Genomic DNA, 19,420 nt, shown 5'->3' on the forward strand with positions numbered 1-19,420 from the left:
TCGGTGAACTATTTTCATTTTTGTCTGAATTTTTTTAAAATCAATAAAAAATATTTTTTGTGTACTATTTGTAAAAGTCAATGATTTTTTTTTCAAATTTGATAAACTCTTTTTAATTCAATGAACGTTTTTTCAGATTTGATGAACTTTCTTAAAATTTCACTTTTTTCAAAATCGATGAACTTTTTCAAATTCAATGAACATTTTTTTCAAATTCGATCATCTTTTTTCGAAGTTTATGAACTTTTTCAGTCTTCTGAACTTGAAATTGGTGAACTTTTTTTTAAAGATTTTGATAAACATTTTTTCAATTTTTTGTGAACTAGTTTTTATTATTGATGAACTTTTTCAAGAATCATTGAACTTTTCTTGAATAGAACAAAGTATTTTTGCATGTTCAGGAACTTTTTCCGAAATCTGTGAAGTTTCACTTTTTTAAAAGAGATCATGTAACAGCGGCTATAATAGGTTTTTATAGATTTAAAGATGTATTTAGTCACTTGCAACGGCACGTCCAAGTTCTTAGCTGAACACTTGTAGGATGTGTTCGTCGTGAGTTCGATTCACCGCGGTGGCGCTATTTTCTGGGTTGTTTTTGCTTTTCTGCGTGGTGCCTCTTCGTGGGCCAGCCCACCCTGCGGTGTAGTGAGCGCCGCATCTCCTAATCGGTGCCTGTAGCACGGACTAGGAGCTCCCAAAAATAAATGTTTTGGACTATTTTTTGCAGGTACATTCTGGACTTTGTTTTTGCATGTTAAAGAAGAAATTCCTCAGAAATAAAAAAGAAAACTTGGGAAATAAAATACCCTAAAAAGGAAGCAACATCAGCCTTTTAATGCGCCCTACCCATGCACATAGGCTTCTAGGTTTTGTTTGGCTGGCTGGACGAGAAGACCTTGACGATTGCGTTTCTGGTTGGGAAAGACCAACCAACAGCTATGCGTGAAATTAAATGTGGACAAGACTTTTGACCTAGACGTACTCAAGAGCTCGTATGACGCTGTCATCAGAGACTCGAATGGCAAATTCGTCGCGACAAGAAACAGGGAAATCTATTGGTGCGGAGATGCGCTTATGGCCAAGGCACTGACCATACAGTGGTCTTAATTTGGCAACTACAGTCGAGTGCAATCGCATAAAGGTGAACTCCCACAATATCGAGATGGTAGATACAATGAAGAATGCAGGTCGCTCTTTAGGTCTATCGGCGGCATTTTTTGATGATATATATCACCTTCCGTGTGATTTTCCGCATATTAGTTTTGAGCATGCTCCTAAAGAGACTAATTGTGATGCGCATGATTTAGCCAAACTAATAAGAAGTAAGGTGTGTGTGGGTTGGATGGAAGATCCACCCGTAGAGATTGTTGATACTCGTGTAAAACATACTATGATGATCAGCTTGCAATGAAGAGTACTTTTGTATGTAAAAAAAGAAGCAAAAACACATAAAAAAGCAAACCGCAAAATGGGCACCTCTATTTTCCCAGCAAAAATAATTAGCAAGGTTCTCTTAAAATTAAATAACAATGCATTGCCAGCTTTGCCGCAAGGTTTTTCTTCCTAGCTTACCGGCCCTCTGATACTTTGTTCCCAGCGCCGGTCGAACCGGCTGTCGTCTTGCCTCGCTGCACTGGCCTGCCTAGGCCACTATTGTCTCGATTATCCCGTTAAATCCCCGCCTTCTCTTGCATCGCGGACCACCCTCAAAGTTGATTCCGTCAACCCTCTTACTCTCATTCACCGGTGACGCCAACGTGTTGTCTCCGTCTCCAGCAAGGTCCTAACAAGATCTTGTTGGGAACGTGCAGTCAACAGTGACGTATCATCTCCGGATTGGATGTTCTTCTCCTCTATGTGAAGTCGACTAAACTAATTATTTTCGGTTGCCTCAGGTTTCAAACATGGAAAATAGATATCTATGAATTTTAAGCACACGGTGGGACAACCATTTTGCGTGTGGTATATGATTTTCCTCTGAAATCAGTCTGCGTCACGTGTACTCAGGTCCAATGGCGGAGATAAAAAAAATTGGGCGGACCAGCGAGCACACATATTTTCAAATTACGTACCATATATTTTTGTGCTACGAAAGTACCAAACAATCTCACAAAAAAAAGGAAAGTACCAAACAGTGCTACCAAACTGGCAGTAAACAACAATTGGGTGCATTGTTAGTCAGTAAGCAACAACACTGCCTTTGATGTGGACTTGTAAATTGTAAAAGTAGCATTTTTTATGAACTTGTGAAGTGTAAACAACAATGTCTTGCACAGATGGTAAGGAACAAGATCTTCAGTGGATTGTTTATTTATGCTAATTGAGAATTTAGGGGATGATTCAGTGAACAATGACCTAAATGAAATTTACGGGAATAAAATTGGGAATAGTTCGAATCAATTTACCTGTGAAAACCTTGCATGGATTCAGATAAGTAGGGATTCTGATGGATCGAGAGAAGACGTTGAAGAGCTGGGTGCCTGGGTCGCCGGCTGCCACTGCGTGACCGTGTGGTCGGTTCACTAGCTGTGTGCCATTGGGTGGTGTCCGGTTTGCCGTCCTGTATTGGGAGGCACTGGTGGGTGCGATGCTCCGGCGTCTGACGTGTGCTTTTTTTTTGAGATAAACTGATGTGTGCTTCTTGGTGCGCTATGATGCGGCCGTCGTGGGGCCGGACCCTGAGCTCTGTATCACCGTGAATGGTACGGATGCGAGGCTGCTGCGTGCTTGCTCCTACTGGGAGCCCCTATTTGACGTGCTTTGCGTCAAATTGGCGGCCTGACGCACAGAGAGGGACCTGATTGGGCCGGCCCATAGAGTTCTAGCGGGACGAAAAATATAGCACAAAAAGAAAAGGCGAACGACCCAGAAATTGAACCAAGAGAAGTGTGTACTACCGCGCACTACTAGCCACTCGGCCTAGCCAGTACTGCTGTTAATGTAGCAGTGCACCGCTTAAAGAACTAACCGTAGATGTAGAACTGGAATGGTGTACTGTAGCGAACCGAAAGTACCTATTTGTAGCAAATCTGAATTAGTTACTGGGTTGAACGTTTTTTAATGTATATTTTCAGAAAGGACCAACATTTCTTGAATTCCCAAGGAAAAAAAATGGAGACAGGAACATTTTTTTAATATGTGAACAAAAAATTGAAACAGCATAAAAATGGAACAAAAAATATTGTTTTTGAAAAACATAAACCATTTTTTGAATTTGTGAACAAATTATGAAATTCTGAACAAATGTTGAAACCGTGCACATTTTTTAAAATTTTCAACAAATATTGGAAAAGTGGAACATTTCAAGATAATTGGAACAAAAATTTGAAACTGCGAACATTTTTTGAATTTATGAACAAAAACTTTCAAATGGAACATTTCATGAAATTCCAAACAACTAGAAATTGCGAACATTTTTTAAAACTCTTGAACATTTTCTGAAACACGAACATTTTTTGAAGTTCTGACCAAAATTTGTAATCACAAAATAATGGAACATTTCATGAAATTCCAAACAAAAATTAGAAATCACGAACATTTTTTGAATTCTTGAACATTTTCTAAGTTTGAACACTTTTTTTTTAATTTCTGACCAAAATTTGAAACCACAAACATACCTGAATTTTTTTCGAAAATGAATAAATTTTCAACATGTGAACATTAAAAAAAGAAACATATTTTGCAATTCCTGAACTTTTTTCAGCTTGTGAACAGAATTTAAAGACAAAAACAATTTTTGAAATTACTGTACATTTTTTGGTACTAGAATATTTTTTGAATATATGAAAAAAAATTAAAGGAGGAATATTTTTCGGAAATCTGAACAAAGTTTGAAAGTTTCGAAAAAAATATTAGAAGGGAAATGAACTTGAAACAGAAAAAATGAAAAAAAAGAAAAGAAAAAAGAAACAAATAATCAAAAAAGGTTAAATTTAAAAAATAAAACGAAAACAACAACGGGAAACCAGACAAAATCGTTCAGGAACGTTCTAGAAGGTTCCTAAAAGCCAGAAAAAACCGAGTTTTGAATGTTCTGAAAACCAGGATCCGAGTACACGCTAACAGCTAACATGGGCCAGCCCACTGCGATCGCTCCCTCGATCGTTGCGAAACGTCGACATCTTGACGCAGTGTGCGTCCATTAGGGAATTCCCTGTGTATTGGCCTTGCGTCGGTCAGCGTTGTGGGCTGCAGTTGTGAACTAGTGATGGGCTAGGCTATATATAAACTCCTTTTGGTGCTAGTCTTGAGCGGGCCACGGCCCAAATGTCCTTGCCGAAACTCCGCCGGTGCTCAGGTCATGGCCTTCTCTGTTTCCAAGAAACCCATCAAAACTTAATCAATTGCCTAAAAAAAATCAAAACTTAATCAATATGTCAACCTCATTATTTCATTGGCGTCCCTATACCTCGCGTTAAGCGACTAAGAGTCATCTGACTCGCTGAAGCGCATGACGGTATGGGCTGCCCTAGTTCGTGGTAGGTACACTGACTATAAGGGGCGCATATACACCACATAGAGAGTTACAAAGGACTGACACCCAAGTAAGAGATAGACGCAGGGAAAGTAGTGCAGAAAACATACAGGGAAGGCTGACAACTCAAGACAAAAATTAACCTTTGGCGGTACCGAATACCTCATGAGACGAAGCCTCGAAGCATGGCAATGCATGTCATGAACGACGACAAAAGACGTGTTTTGTTGATTCTATGCCACAACATGAATGTGTTGCCAGTGCCGCCAGAAAGGCATCATAAAGTGGAGGTGCTCCTCATGCAAATAATCCCAAAAACAAAAAAACGACAACGATATCTCAACAGCCTAGAGCCGAGAGTCTGCTCAGGGGAGAACTAGAACACCCATATTGATAAGAAACATCAGCAGGATTAGAAGTGGATGAACACACTAGACAACAAATAACATGAGTCAGTTGCATGGCTGAAAGACTTCGATGACAGGGACCGCACGACAAAGCCAGGCATTCAATGTTTTCGGTTTGCTCAATTCAGTCTTTTTAGAATTCAGTCTTCCATTTTGACAATCAAATTGGTCTTTCCAGTTCTTCATTGTTTGGTCTTTAGTCTTTATAGAGGATGATAATTTGCCAAATAAACCAAATTTCATAAAGCCTGCTCTCAAGTCTCATTCTACAACTCAGATTCATCGTGTCTAGTATAGAATACACAGTAGGTGTATGCAGCATTAAAATCACCAGCACTTTACACAACTACTGTAATTCAATACGGTATTTTACACTGGTGCTTGTGACCGCAGCCTCAGGCACGCGTCATCGTCCCGTTGGCTGCCGGCCGGGCCCAGCATACCCAACGTTCACGTGACCCGCGACCAATTCCGTCTACCAGCACCACCCAGACACCTGTACCCCACGACCCAGGGTCTGTTGGCAAATTCTAGCCTATCTATCTCACCTGACCTCGGTCTTTCTCTGAAACTCAAGTGGCACGAAGAACAGAGAGGTTTTGCGCCGCGTGAACTTGCGACTTTTCTGATTTTCATTCCTCTCTACTTATTCAGAGTACAGCAACAAAAACGGGGTCGTGGCCCCCTAACTACGCGCCACCACAGATCGTGATGCTCGTGCCATCCCACGAGCGATCGGTGAGGGCGCCAGAAACGCTCCACGCGCTAACTGACTCGAGCTAAACTCGCTAACAGAAACCTGAAGCTACTGACGAAACTGAAGAAAAGACTGAAACTGACGAAACTGAAAACCAAAAACACTAGCTACTGCAGACTTGGGTTTATTCAACAATCACCCCCTAAATCCTAGTCTGCTTACTTTATTTTCTTCATTCCAATCTTCTCTCTCAGCTGGATGAACCTGACCCGTCCCAGGGGCTTCATCAGAATGTCAGCCAACTGATCTTCAGTTCGGATGTAATCAATTGTCATCCTTCCATCCTCCACACATTCCCTGATGAAATGATACCGCACATCTATGTGCTTACTTCTGTCGTGGAGAACCGGATTCTTGCAGAGAGCTATGGCAGATTTGTTGTCCACCAGAAGCAGTGGCACCTGAAGTTCTTCACTTGTGATTTCTGCAAGCAGACGCGCCACCCACACGCCCTGACATGCGGCCGTTGTGGCTGCAATGAACTCAGCTTCACATGATGAAAGGGCCACCACTTTCTGTTTCTGCGACAGCCAGCTGACAGGGCTATCACCGAGGAAAAAGACTCCCCCGGACGTGCTCTTGCGATCATCGATGTCGCCCGCCATGTCGCTGTCGCTGTACCCGACGAGCCTGGCTCCGTTGGCTCGCCGGCGAGGAAAATGACACCCCAGATCACGAGTGCCGGCCACGTACCTGACGATGTGCTGAACAGCAGTCAAGTGCTCGACCGTGGGCGCTTCCATGAAACGGCTCACGTAGCTCACCGCGAAGGTGATATCTGGCCGGGAGTGGGTGAGGTAGCGCAACGTCCCCACCATGCTCCTGTACTCCGTAGCGTCCGTCGAAGCCGTTGTGCTTGCCTTGCTCAGCTTCAGACGCGCTTCCATGGGTGTCTGACGTGCATTACACCCCATCAGCCCCGCCTTCTCAATGATCTTGTCCGCGTACGCGCTCTGCGCAATGGTCACACCATCCACATCCTGGCGCACATCAATGCCCAGGTAGTAGGAGAGCAACCCGAGATCGCTCATCCTAAACTTGCCCTTCATCGCCGTCTTGAAATTGTCGATCTCCGTGGCGTCGGCCCCAGTGATCACCAGGTCATCCACGTACACCCCCAGAAGAAGGAGCTCGCGGCCTGACCCGCGTGCGTAGACGGCATGCTCGGAGTTGCAGCGACGGAAACCCATGTCAACGAGCATGGCGTCAAGCTTGGCGTTCCAAGCGCGAGGTGCCTGGTGGAGACCATACAGCGCCTTGTGCAGCTTCAGTACCTTGCGCCTGTGGTCGTCGACGACGAAACCCGGTGGCTGCTCGACGTAGACCTCCTCCTTCAGCTCGCCATTGAGGAAAGCCGATTTGACATCCATGTGATGGATCGGCCATCCCTTGTGCGCTGCGAGTGCTAGCAAAAGGCGCACGGACTCCAGTCGAGCTACTGGGGCAAAAACCTCGTCGAAGTCGATCCCAGGCTTCTGCACAAATCCCTTGGCGACGAGGCGAGCTTTGTACTTGACGATTTCTCCGGCCGAGTCCTTCTTGACGCGGAACACCCACTTTACCCCGATGGCCTGGTGTCCAGCGGGCAGATCAGTGAGCTCCCACGTGTTGTTTTCCTCGATCGAGTTTACCTCCTCGATCATCGCTCTGCGCCAGCTTGGATCGAGCTCCGCTTCTCTGAATGTACTTGGTTCTTCAGCAGAGGCGATCAGCAGTTTTTCGTCTGGCTGGACGGCGCCATAGTGGAGCCCGAGAACGTCAGACACACGGCGAAATCGATGAGCTACGCGTGCGTCGTCATCGGCGTCCAGCACTGGGCTCCCAGAGGGCGGTGTCACGAACTCCAAACCCCCTGGAGTGGCGGCTGCAGCAGGGGTTTGTGGTGCCTCAGTCGCCGATTCCGGGCTACTGACAGACACAGCCGTGTTCGGACTGCTGATAGGTGCGGGCGTGTTCACTTCAGAGCGTGATCTCGCCGCTGCAAGTTTCCGCGGAGCCGGCGGTGTCTGAGGTTCTGCTTCTTCTTCTCCGCCACTCTGAGCCATCTGCACCTTGTAAGCTGGATAAGGTACAGTGAACGACTCACCCACTGTTGCCGGAGTGCCATGAGAGGAGTCCTCCCAGTTCCATCGTGCTGACTCGTCGAAGACAGCATCCCGCATGATCTGGACACGCTTGGTCGCCGGGTTGTAGGCGCGGTACGCTTTGCCGCCCTCTTCATACCCGACGAAAACCATCGGAGTGGAGCGGTCCTCGAGCTTGCTCTGGTGCGGTTTCACCGTCTTGACATGAACCACGCACCCAAAGGTGCGCAGGAAGTGCACCGGAGGTCGATCACCGTGCCACGCCTCGTACGGGGTCATGCCGACCACGGAGCGCGTCGGCGACCTGTTCAGGATGAACACGGCAGTGGTGACTGCCTCCCCCCAGAACTCTCCTGGCATGGACGCGGCCTTCATCATGCTCCTGGCCATGGCCACCACCGTCTGGTTACGGCGCTCCACAACGCCGTTTTGCTGAGGAGAGTATGGCGCCGTGAGCTGCCGCTGCACCCCTCGGTCTGCATAGTAGTCGCTGAAGTCGACGGAGGTGAACTCGCCGCCGCGGTCCGTCCGCAGTGTGCACAGCCTGCGCCCTGTCTCTGTCTCCACGCGCGCCTGGAACTGCGCGATCGCCCCCGCGGCCTCGTCCTTGGACCGAAGCACTGACAGCCACATGTACCTGGACATGTCGTCGACGAGGAGGAGGAAGTAGCGCCGCCCACCAGCCGTGGAGGGCGTGATGGGCCCGCAAAGATCGCCGTGCACCAGCTCCAGGATCTGCTCCGCTCTGTAGTTCGCCTCTGCGGGAAACGAGGCACGCCTTTGCTTGCCGGCGAGGCACCCGTCACACACCTGGTCGACGTGGTCAATGGAGGGCAGCCCGCGCACCAGTCCTTGCTGGGCGAGCTTGTGGAGCGCCTGGAAGTTGAGGTGGCCGTATCTTGCATGCCACTTCCACGCCTCGTCCGTCGCGCACCGTGTGGCCAGACAGACGGGGCGCGCGAGCTGGAGCGCGTATGGGTACAGCCGGTTGCCGGCGCGCTGCACCTTTGCCACGATTCGACGCTGCTGGTCGTAGAGGGTGAAGACGCCGTGCTCTATTTCCGACCGGCACCCGGTTTGGTCGAGTTGCCCGATGCTGATGATGTTGCTCTTCAGCCGCGGGATGAAGTACACACCGCTCAGGACGCGGTGGCCGCCGGCGTGGTCGGTGAAGAGCACACTTCCGCACCCTCGAATGTCGACGACCGATCCGTCCCCGAACTTGACGGTGCCGATGACGTGACGGTCGAGCTCACTGAACGAGGCTTCCTCGCCGGACATATGGTTGCTGGCCCCTGTGTCCAGGTACCAGACGCCGGAGTGAGCGTCCGTGGCCAGGCCCAGATGAGCTTCCACACGCTCTTCGACCAGGTCGACATGTCCGTCGCGATCGCTTGGAACCGCAGACAGATCACACACCTGCGCCATGAGGAGGTGCGTGGGATCGGCGTCGTCCCCCCCGTGCCCTTGGGCGAGAAGGGCCTTCGCCTCCTCGTCGCGCTTCTTCTTCCTGCAGTCACGGGCCCAGTGGCCGCTGATGCCGCAGTAGCGACACTTGTCGCGATCGTCGTCGTTGCCGGTGCCACCGGCGTTTCCTCTGCCAGCACCCCCGTTCTGGCCGCGTCCGCCGCCACCGCCGCGGCGCCCACGGCCTCTTCCACGCCGGCCTCGAGACGAGCCGGAGCCCGAGCCACCAGCGTGAGAATCGCCGTTCTTGAGACGGGCGTTCCACTCCTCTTCAGTGAGAAGCAGGCGCCCCACGCTATCAGTGGTCTGCTGCAGCTCATGGCGTTCCTCCGCCACTTTCAGTCTTCCAGTCAGCTCCTCGACAGAGAGCTGATCGAGATCAACCAGAGTTTCGATCGAGAGAGCGATCTGCGAAAACTGTTTGGGGACTACTGACAGAAATTTTCTCACAACTCGTTTTTCAAGGATGTTCTCACCGAGCTGTGCCATCTGCCCCACCATCGCGGTGAGACGCATTGCGAAGTCGTTTTTCAAGGATGTTCTCACCGAGCTGTGCCATCTGCCCCACCACCGCGGACAGATCACACACCTGCGCCATGAGGAGGTGCGTGGGATCGGCGTCGTCCCCGCCGTGCCCTTGGGCGAGAAGGGCCTTCGCCTCCTCGTCGCGCTTCTTCTTCCTGCAGTCACGGGCCCAGTGGCCGCTGATGCCGCAGTAGCAACACTTGTCGCGATCGTCGTCGTTGCCGGTGCCACCGGCGTTTCCTCTGCCAGCACCCCCGTTCTGGCCGCGTCCGCCGCCACCGCCGCGGCGCCCACGGCCTCTTCCACGCCAGAGCCCGAGCCACCAGCGTGAGAATCGCCGTTCTTGAGACGGGCGTTCCACTCCTCTTCAGTGAGAAGCAGGCGCCCCACGCTACCAGTGGTCTGCTGCAGCTCATGGCGTTCCTCCGCCGCTTTCAGTCTCCCAGTCAGCTCCTCGACAGAGAGCTGATCGAGATCAACCAGAGTTTCGATCGAGAGAGCGATCTGCGAAAACTGTTTGGGGACTACTGACAGAAATTTTCTCACAACTCATTTTTCAAGGATGTTCTCACCGAGTTGTGCCATCTGCCCCACCATCGCGGTGAGACGCATTGCGAAGTCGTCCACCGACTCGCCGTCGGCGAACTTGATGTCTCCGTACTGCCTGGTGAGCGTCGCGAGTTTTGCCTCCCGCACCCGCGCCACACCAAGCCGCGTCGTCTTCAGAGAGTCCCACGCCTCCTTCGCCGTCGCCTTGGCGGCGAGCATGGGTCCCATCTCCGGCGGCACGCCGCGCAGGATCGCCTCGAGTGCCAAACGATCCTCGCTGCGCTCGGCGGTGCCCGTCTGGACGGCGTCCCAGAGATACCGTCCCTCCATCATGACCTGCATCAGGACAGCCCAGTCGGTGTAGTTGGATCGGGTCAGCTGCGGCCACGCCGCACCGCCGATGTCGCGCGCCATCCGCGCTGTGGATCTCTCGGCCACGGCAAGCTCGTTGCCGTCGGAGACCCATGCCCGTGGAATGGCCGGCGACTTGCCGCCACCGGAGTCGTCTGGACCTGCCATCTCCAAGACCAGAACAGGGCTCTGATACCAATTGTTGGCAAATTCTAGCCTATCTCTCTCACCTCACCTCGGTCTTTCTCTGAAACTCAGGTGGCAGGAAGAACAGGGAGGTTTTGCGCTGCGTGAACTTACGACTTTTCTGATTTTCATTCCTCTCTACTTATTCAGAGTACAGCAACAGAAACGGGGTCGTGGCCCCCTAACTACGCGCCACCACAGATCGTGATGCTTGTGCCATCCCACGAGCGATCGGTGAGGGCGCCAGAAACGCTCCACGCGCTAACTGACTCGAGCTAAACTCGCTAACAGAAACCTGAAGCTACTGACGAAACTGAAGAAAAGACTGAAACTGACGAAACTGAAAACCAAAAACACTAGCTACTGCAGACTTAGGTTTATTCAACAGGGTCACCGGCACCCACGTCTGCTACGGCCGCGCGCGAGGCCAACACCGACCGAGCCGGCTCCCCCGCTTTAAACTCGCCTCCATCCGACCCGGCCGTTTCTCCTTCCCACTCCACGCAGCCACAACCAAGAAATTTCCCATTCCACCCCTCTCCTCTCGCCGCGGGACCGAGGGATCCCATCGGCCGCTGCTCCATGTCGTCGCTCGCCGTCGGCTGCGGGCTGGAGTGGGAGCTCTGGCTCGGGGGCCTCTTCACGGCGGCGGACCTGGCGGCCGCCGACCTGCTCCTGCAGCTCCGCTTGGGAGAGGCGGAGGCGGCCGCGTTCACGATGACGTCCTCCTCGCAGCGCTCGGCGAGCTCGTGCTGCGAGGACCTCGCCGTCGACGCTGAGGAGGAGCGGATCGTCAAGGAGACTGCCATGTCTCTGGGGTCCATGGACCTGGACTGGAGGACGAGGAAGAGCTCGGCGAACTCATGCTGCGAGGACCTCGCCGTCGACGAGGAGGAAGAGCGGGTCGTCAAGGAGAGGGCGCTGCCGCTGGGGTCGATGGATCTGGAAAGGAGGGCAAGGAAGAGGTACCGCCTGCTGTCAGAGCTCTACGCCGCCACGAGACCGGCAAAGGCCGCCGCCCCTGCCGCGAAGAAGAAGAGGAAGAGACGCCACGACGGCGGCGTGTCGGAGTCGGAGGAGGCGACGAGGTACGGAGACTACTAGGAGTAGAGAGAAGGGGTTTCTGTGTAATTACGTCGGTGTCGTAGGGCGTTTCGTTTCACCGTAGCTATCTTTTCAGAGACGAAATGGAAAACGACAAGAGAAATCACAGCCTGTATTGTTCAGCAGGAAAAGAAGAAAAAGAAGGTGGTTAGCGCCTCCACTTTTTGAAATTTGGATTTGAACCCACCCAACTACTACCACCTCCGTGCTTATTGGTTCAAGTGTGTGTTCGGTATTTCCCTCCTTCGTGATTTGAATCTGAAAAATGTTTTCAGTCCGTTTCCGCTGTGTACGCGCGTCCACCATTGTGTGGAAGGCATATTGATCATCTACTCCCTCCCTCCCAAGATTATTGTCTTAGAGCATCTACAGCTGGGCGCCTCAAACCCGTCTCACCCTCGGTCACTATCTGGTCATGATTTTTTGACTTAGACGTCTCCCTTAAACGTGCATCAACGCCCGGCTGACCGACACCCCTTATATCCAGCTCAAATATGAAGGTGTTCGGGCGTGTCTGGGCACGTCCGCCACGTCGAACCCGATAGCTCAACCCCATTGTAAATTGCATCAAATCCACCCCCAAGACCTGCTAGATCCATTTGCTATCCTCTCTTCTTCCTCTTGCGCGATGTCCGTCTCGCAGCTTCGTCGTCGCGCGTGCTCCACAGCCGTTCCTAGCTTCTGCGTTGCCAGCTCTGCAGTCCTCTCTCCCGCCCTCGCCACGGGGGATGTCGTCGCCGGCTCGGACTGTCGAACGCCACCATGGTATGTCCGCAACTCTCTGGCTTTGTCTTGCGCTTGATGTGTTCGACACATTAACACATTGTCCGACCGAATTTTTTGTGATTTTGTTAGGGAAAATAATGGACTCCGATGCTTCGTCTGACGAGAAGTATGGACCGACGGAGCTTGACCAATTATTGAAGATGAGTTTTTCGATTCCTCGGATTCGGACAAACAAGTGGACATGATGATGCTCATGAGCATGCAAGAATAAATGGACCGGCAAGTGGAGCATATTCTCAACTTTAAGGGCTCAATCAAAGGGAGAAGAGTGATCAACCGAGACAGGGTGTCTGGAGCAAAGCTACTGCACAGGGACTACTTTGCTCCTAATCCTACTTTCCCGGACGATCCTTGGTTTCGTCGCTGTTTTTCGCATGCGGAAACCATTGTTTTTGCGCATTGTGAAGGGAGTGGAGGCACCCGACGACAACTTCAAGCTCACAACGGATTGCCGCGGACAACTCTCTTTCCCTGCCAAGCAGAAGTACACAGCTGCTCTGAGGATTCTTGCACTTGGTGCTGCTGCAGATGTCGTTGGTGAGATGGCCAGGATGAGGGAGAACACGTGCTTGAAGACTACTGTCAAGTTTGCCCGCGCCATGGTGGAGGTGTTTGGACCTGAGTATCTCAGAGAACCAAATGCGCATGACACGGAGAAGTTGTTAGCTATTGGAGAGGCAAGGGGGTTTCCAGAAATGCTCGGATCAATTGATTGCATGCATTGGCAATGGAAGAACTGCCCCCAAAGGTTTGCGGGGAATCTATCAAGGTCACACCAGAGAGGCCACCATCATACTAGAAGCGGTGGCATCACATGACTTATGGATTTGACATGCTTTCTTTGGAATACCGGGTTCTCACAATGACATCAACGTGCTTCAACGATCTCCGGTATTCAGGAGGCTTTGCAATGGGGAATCACCGACGTTCAACTACATCGTCAACGACCGAGAGTACAACATGGGATACTATCTTGCCGATGGTATCGATCTATCGTCAGTGGGTGGTGTTTGGGAAGACCATATTCGAACCGCGTGGCAATAAACATAGCCACTTTGTAAGAATGCAGGAAGCAACTAGGAAGGATGTGGAGAGGGCATTTGGTGTGCTTCAAGCTCGTTGGGTAATTGTTCGGAGCGCTACAATGATGCGGGAGTCAGAAACTTTGTAGTAGCTGATGACATGTTTGTGTTATTCTGCACAATATGATTGTCGAGGATGAGGGTGATGGCGTAGCCCAAACCCATGATTTTGAAGCACTTGGAGAACAACTTGAAATTCCGGAAGATCAATATGCGGCTCATCTTATGAACTTTCCACAGATGCATCAGAATCTTTGAAATCATCAGGTGCACACGCAGCTACTCAATGATTTTTTTGAGGCGGCTATCCTAGAGGCATTGTCATTTTTTTGACACCGACGATGGTGTCAAGATGAGTTTGGGTCGTGCCTCGGGTTCTCGTAGTCGGTGCTATCTGCGTGTCCCATGTATTTCTTGGTTCACTTCGTTGCTAGGTAGTCGGAGCTACGGTGGAATGAGTCCAGGTAGTGAAGATGAGTTGCACTTGGTGGTCGCTTGCGGAAAACTCAATCGGCGCATGCCCAACATATTTCCGTTGCGATGCTCGTTGTTAAAGTTGGAGTTACCAGCCGTTGGCGCATGTGGCCATATTCTGGCATGTGCTTTTGTGGATGTTCATAATTCGGCCCCGCATCTTCATGGTCATAGCCGAGTAAGTGAAAATTTTACAGGAACACATGTGCCGTCATCAAATACTGTAGCATATAATGCATACTCTGTGCAATTCGAGAATTTCGGCAACACTCAAGAATCATTGCCGAAAGAATATGAAAGTATTGCAGAGCAATCCTTTCCAGAAGCGGTTGTGGCTGTGTTAAAAAAGAGCTTGGCACAAAACAAGAGAATTAGTGCTCTTTGCCTTGAACAATATGAAAAGGGGTTGTTTCCTGATTATGCTGCAATAAAGGCTAGAGTTTTGCAAGAAGAAGAAACTACATGCATTGATAGAATTGGTGAAAGAACATATGGTTATATAGAAGTGCATACACCTCCACGTAGTACCGCAGCATATTATACACCCCTACATAATTGCAAAATTTCAACAACACTAACACTTCATTGCCGAAAGATTCTAAAAGCATTGGGGGCAAACTAATCTAGAGCGGGCTGAGATTGAGAGGGGAGTTAAAGCTTTGCACGATAGGGTTCAAGTACTTCGCCAAGAGAGAATTGATAGGGAATTAGCTCAAAGAAAAGAAGTGTTGCCAATTGATATAACCGGTGAAAAGAATGATGATTCGGAAACTAAAAGTGCTTCGGTTGAAAAATCCGAATCAAGTAGTATATATTCCGAATCCATCAAATCCAAAGAGGAAAACATTGTTGAGAAAGGGCATGGAAGTATAGCAAGACAACCATACTTGATTTTTATGAAGTTAATGGAACCTACTTCCTGCCCTATGAGTTCCGCGCCATAGAAATTTATGACCTTCAAGAACAAGAACAAGTAGCCGAAGAAAGTTTGGTGCATGAAGATTTTCAAACTAAATATGCACAAAATCAAGAGAAAGATGATGACAAGGCGTTGGGGAGCTATCCGAAGGCGGAGCAAGATATTCTTCAAGTCACACCACCATCATGCTCTCCCAACATATTTGAAGAGGTATGTCTAGCAATTAATTTACCTGTTTTCAAATTTGGTCATGACTTAGTTATTGATGCATATATTAGAAAAATCTTCATAAAAAATATTGAGAGACCAATGAAGAAGGGTAATTTATTTGTTAGCAATTAGTTTGTCACAAAGCATATCGGTCAACACATTACACCATTCAGAAAGACCGATTGCGAAAAATTATTGCAGCCAAGGCTTTCCCCGTTGCTTTATCTAAATCTCATATCTAATTGGGTAGCTTTGCTTATTTCTTACTTGGCTTACACTTGGTCTCAAATGAGACATGTATGTTCTAACTATTTTCGTTTCAGAAATTTAAATCCAAGTTTAAAATCTTCTGACCAAACCGATGCCAGTATAGTTTCTTATCCAAAGACATCGGAGATAGAGTGCAAAACACAATGCATAGCCGAATGGGGTGATGCTCTAAACCATTCGTTTACTCAACTTCAAAGCCGCTCTCACAACAAGATCGGCTAGAGAATAAAAAGTTTACCTTCAATTCAAGCATGTGTGATCAAATATTTGATTTGTTGTTGAGAAATAATTATATTAGAATTCTTGATCACCATGTTGAGCCATCTATCCAGGGACAAATGTATTGTAAGTTGCATGATTCGTCCAAGCATAATTTTGAGGATTGCAACATGTTTCGTCAAATAGTTAAATCGACCATTGATAAAGGACGTTTGGAATTTGTTGAGACACCAAGAGATGACCAGTCTATTCCGATTGGTCCCGATGGCAGAAAGTTTTTGCATCGGCTGCTTCAAGCCGATCCATTTAAAGAGAAGGTAAAAACTGCAAGTGATGGGATCAAGCTTTCAAGTAAAGAAGTTTTTGAAGGGCATAATGAACATAATATTGAGGGCGAGAATTCCATCAAATCTACAATAGAGATGCCAAGGACTGGGGGGCAGCAAGTAAATCCAATGATCGATGAAAGCAAACCAAAAGAAAACAAAGGCCGAAATAAGCGCAAGTGTAAGCGATCACAAATCACCTTCGCTGAACTATTGGATAAATATCAAAAGAAGAGTGAAGAGAAGAATACTTATCGGCCAAATCATCAAAGAAACCAAGATCACCTCCAAGGCGCAAATATGAAGATTGGCATTGGCAAAGTGAGAATTTTAATGCAACATATTCATATCCTTATTTTGGGCCGCCAATGCCAATGCCGTGGATGCCTCCCTATGCTCATATAGATCCATATCCATCATGGGACAGGTACGATACAAGGGCTCATTCTCCATCTTATTTTAGACCATCTCACAAATATTATGCAGCTCCGAGAAGATCAACATTTGAACAATCACATGTTAAAGACCGTTTCAATCATAAGGACTCTGTCCGGAGCTCAAGGAAGAAGAAAGAGGTAGTCAAACAAGTTTACCGCGTTAAAAGAGATGGTCGTAAGAGTGCTACTTCAGATTTGATCACAAATGAAAAACAGCCAATGAAAGTGTTGACATTGGCTACTAAAGGCAATGAGATGAACAACCAATTACTGAAAGTCAAAGTGCCAAATCTGAAGAAAAGAAGTTGAGAGTGCACAAGGCCAAAAAGGAATTGCCATTGGTGAAGACAGAACCACATCCAAGATGCCCACTCGACTTATCGTATTGGCAAAAGAAGAAATTACAAAATCTTAGCGCACAAGAGCTGAGACAGAAGAACATGGCATGGGTTCCCAAGAGGACCAATCATAACAAACATGATTTGCATGCTTCTATTGCAACAAGTACAATAAAAGTGAATAAATAGGAGGATGGAAGCAACAAACAATTAAGCCGAAGGTGTGCATCACAACATCAAAATCTTCGGTTAGCACATCATCCATTTTCTTCAACCATGCCATTGATGCCTTTGCCTAGGTATGATCAATTACCCTCCATGGATTCATTTTGATCCATGGATGCAACATAATTTTCTATATCATGAGATGGTATTACCAAATCACTATACATTTGGTTAGTTACATTTTTGTTGCTAATACAAAGGGCCGAAATATTTTATTGCTATTTCATTTGTTTATTTTGGCTATACATACTTTGGTGGGTGAATTCTACATGGACCTTGTGGTAATGGCCGCTATTTATCTATCGTCCTAAGAGTATGTCAATGCATGGCCGGTGTACTATGCTAACATCGTCCTTAGTTCGATTGGAAAGCAAGACAAGGTACTATTCATATTGAGGCGTTGATTCATTATGAGTAGTGCAACAAATATCCAAGGGTTATCAATATTTTGACGGATCACTTATAGTTTATCTTGAGGTATGTCTAGATGCAAAATTTACCTTGGGTTGCTTTAAAATTGTTCATATTTCTAGACATGACAATTCGAAAGAGTTGGCACAGCAAGCATCCGACTACTATGTTAATCATGGTGTGTTGCATTTCTATCAATAGCCGTTGCTTAGTCTCGTCAACATAGGTAAGGCCGAACCGAAGTCCACCGCTTCAGCCACTAATATTTTTTTATGCAGGTAAAAGTGAGGATTGGAGAAATTTTATTGTTGATTATCTGCAAAGTCCTAACAAAAGGGTGAACAATATGGTTCGGAGGATGACCTTGAGATACATATCTATGGAACTTTATCAACGAATTGTTAATGAAGTTGAAAAGGTTTCACCCAAGTTTGCATCAAGGATTCAAACAAATAATGGCCGATATATATTTATCGCCCTAAGCACATGCAAAGTGGCCGATGGAGTGTTGACATCGTCCTTAGAACCAATACGGTACAGGTTATTTTTCGGTATGCTACCTTTGCCGAAAAACAGGGGGGCATGTGTTGACGCGCAAAAATGGCATGATCGCAAAGTGTGACTTGAGTCTATAATGGGATGAGGTTAAAATTATGAGTTCATGTCACCATTTGATGGCCCTCTTCAAGATGATCGAAATAAATATGAAGATGGATAAATATGAAGATGGACCAAAATGGAGCTCAAGTGCAAAAGATATGACAATTTCGGAGATGCCCGTGTTGACATCAGATTAGATAATAGCATGAAACCTAATTAAGATGACCTCCGATGAAAAAGTCTTCAACAGTAAAGTTCTTCGTCTCGTCGAAACGCACGATTTTGATATAAACATCGTCTTTATACCAGGTCGTATGCAAAAGTTACAGCCAAAACTATGCGCTGCAGCACTACATAGCCGGATCATCCGGACCGAGGTCCAGATCATCCGGCCGGGGGCCGACCCAAACAACAGAAGCTAAAAGTTGAAGCCGGATGATCTGGGTCGAGTCCTGGATGATCCGGTAAAGGCCGTATAGTCCGGGAAATCATCCGGACGTTCAGACCATTTTTTCTGCTGTAGACTTTAGAAAACGGCCTGAAACACCCTCAAGATGGCCTCAAATCGAAAAGTGTTCAACATGAAAGTTGTGCGTCTTGTCGAGGCTGTTGATTTTGATATAAATTCATCCAAATCCGAGGTCGTATGTGGATTCTAGAGTCAAAATAGTGAGCCGCTATCAGAAATCTGGGCCAGGCCGGATCATCCGGGCCTTGAGCCGGACATCCGGGCCGGAGGTCGTGAATAGTCCGTGTTTTGTTAGGTTTTGATGATTTGGACGGATAGGCAAGTCGATTTCTTGTACGACAAGTCCATTCGCCTCTTATATAGATAGAAGGTGATGGCCGATTGAACAACACACAATCGAACAAATCTATCTACATCTTTTACCTTTACTTTTCCTTCTTCCTTGTTCTTCTTATTTCTCGTTCTTCGCTCGTTCTTCTTCATTGCAGGGCTGCAAACCTCGAGGCCCCAGGGGCGGTCAGGCTGACCTAGGGTAGCCCATAGCCGCCGCGTGCCCTGACGGGGTCCCTTCCGAGTGTGTGGGGTTTCGGGTCTACAAAAGCATCTGCCGAATTGTCTTGCGGGTGTTGGATCTCAATGTTGTGGCCTATGTGCTCGAGTTATTGGTATGGTAGATGCCCTCTTGCTGATTCCCCGTCTCTCTGTTCATCGTATGTTAGAGCCATCTATGGTCATTAGAGAAGCAGTTGA

General features: G+C 48.1%; 1 protein-coding gene across 1 annotated transcript; it reads left to right on the forward strand.

Annotated features, from left to right (window-relative positions):
* The first annotated feature begins 11,181 nt into the window (after nucleotides 1-11,181).
* On the forward strand, nucleotides 11,182-12,117 carry LOC125556501. The gene has a single exon (XM_048719224.1). It carries the CDS (start codon nucleotides 11,383-11,385, stop codon nucleotides 11,902-11,904), a length of 522 nt encoding a protein of 173 aa, XP_048575181.1. The 5' UTR covers nucleotides 11,182-11,382; the 3' UTR covers nucleotides 11,905-12,117.
* The last annotated feature ends 7,303 nt before the right edge of the window (nucleotides 12,118-19,420 follow it).

The sequence above is a fragment of the Triticum urartu genome, chromosome 5 (genome assembly GCF_003073215.2).
Source record: "Triticum urartu cultivar G1812 chromosome 5, Tu2.1, whole genome shotgun sequence".
Classification (NCBI taxonomy): Eukaryota; Viridiplantae; Streptophyta; class Magnoliopsida; order Poales; family Poaceae; genus Triticum; species Triticum urartu.

What these genes read in the sequence shown, in the direction of transcription:
- LOC125556501 (XM_048719224.1), top strand. Translation starts at nt 11,383, where the DNA reads ATGTCGTCGCTCGCCGTCGGCTGCGGGCTGGAGTGGGAGCTCTGGCTC.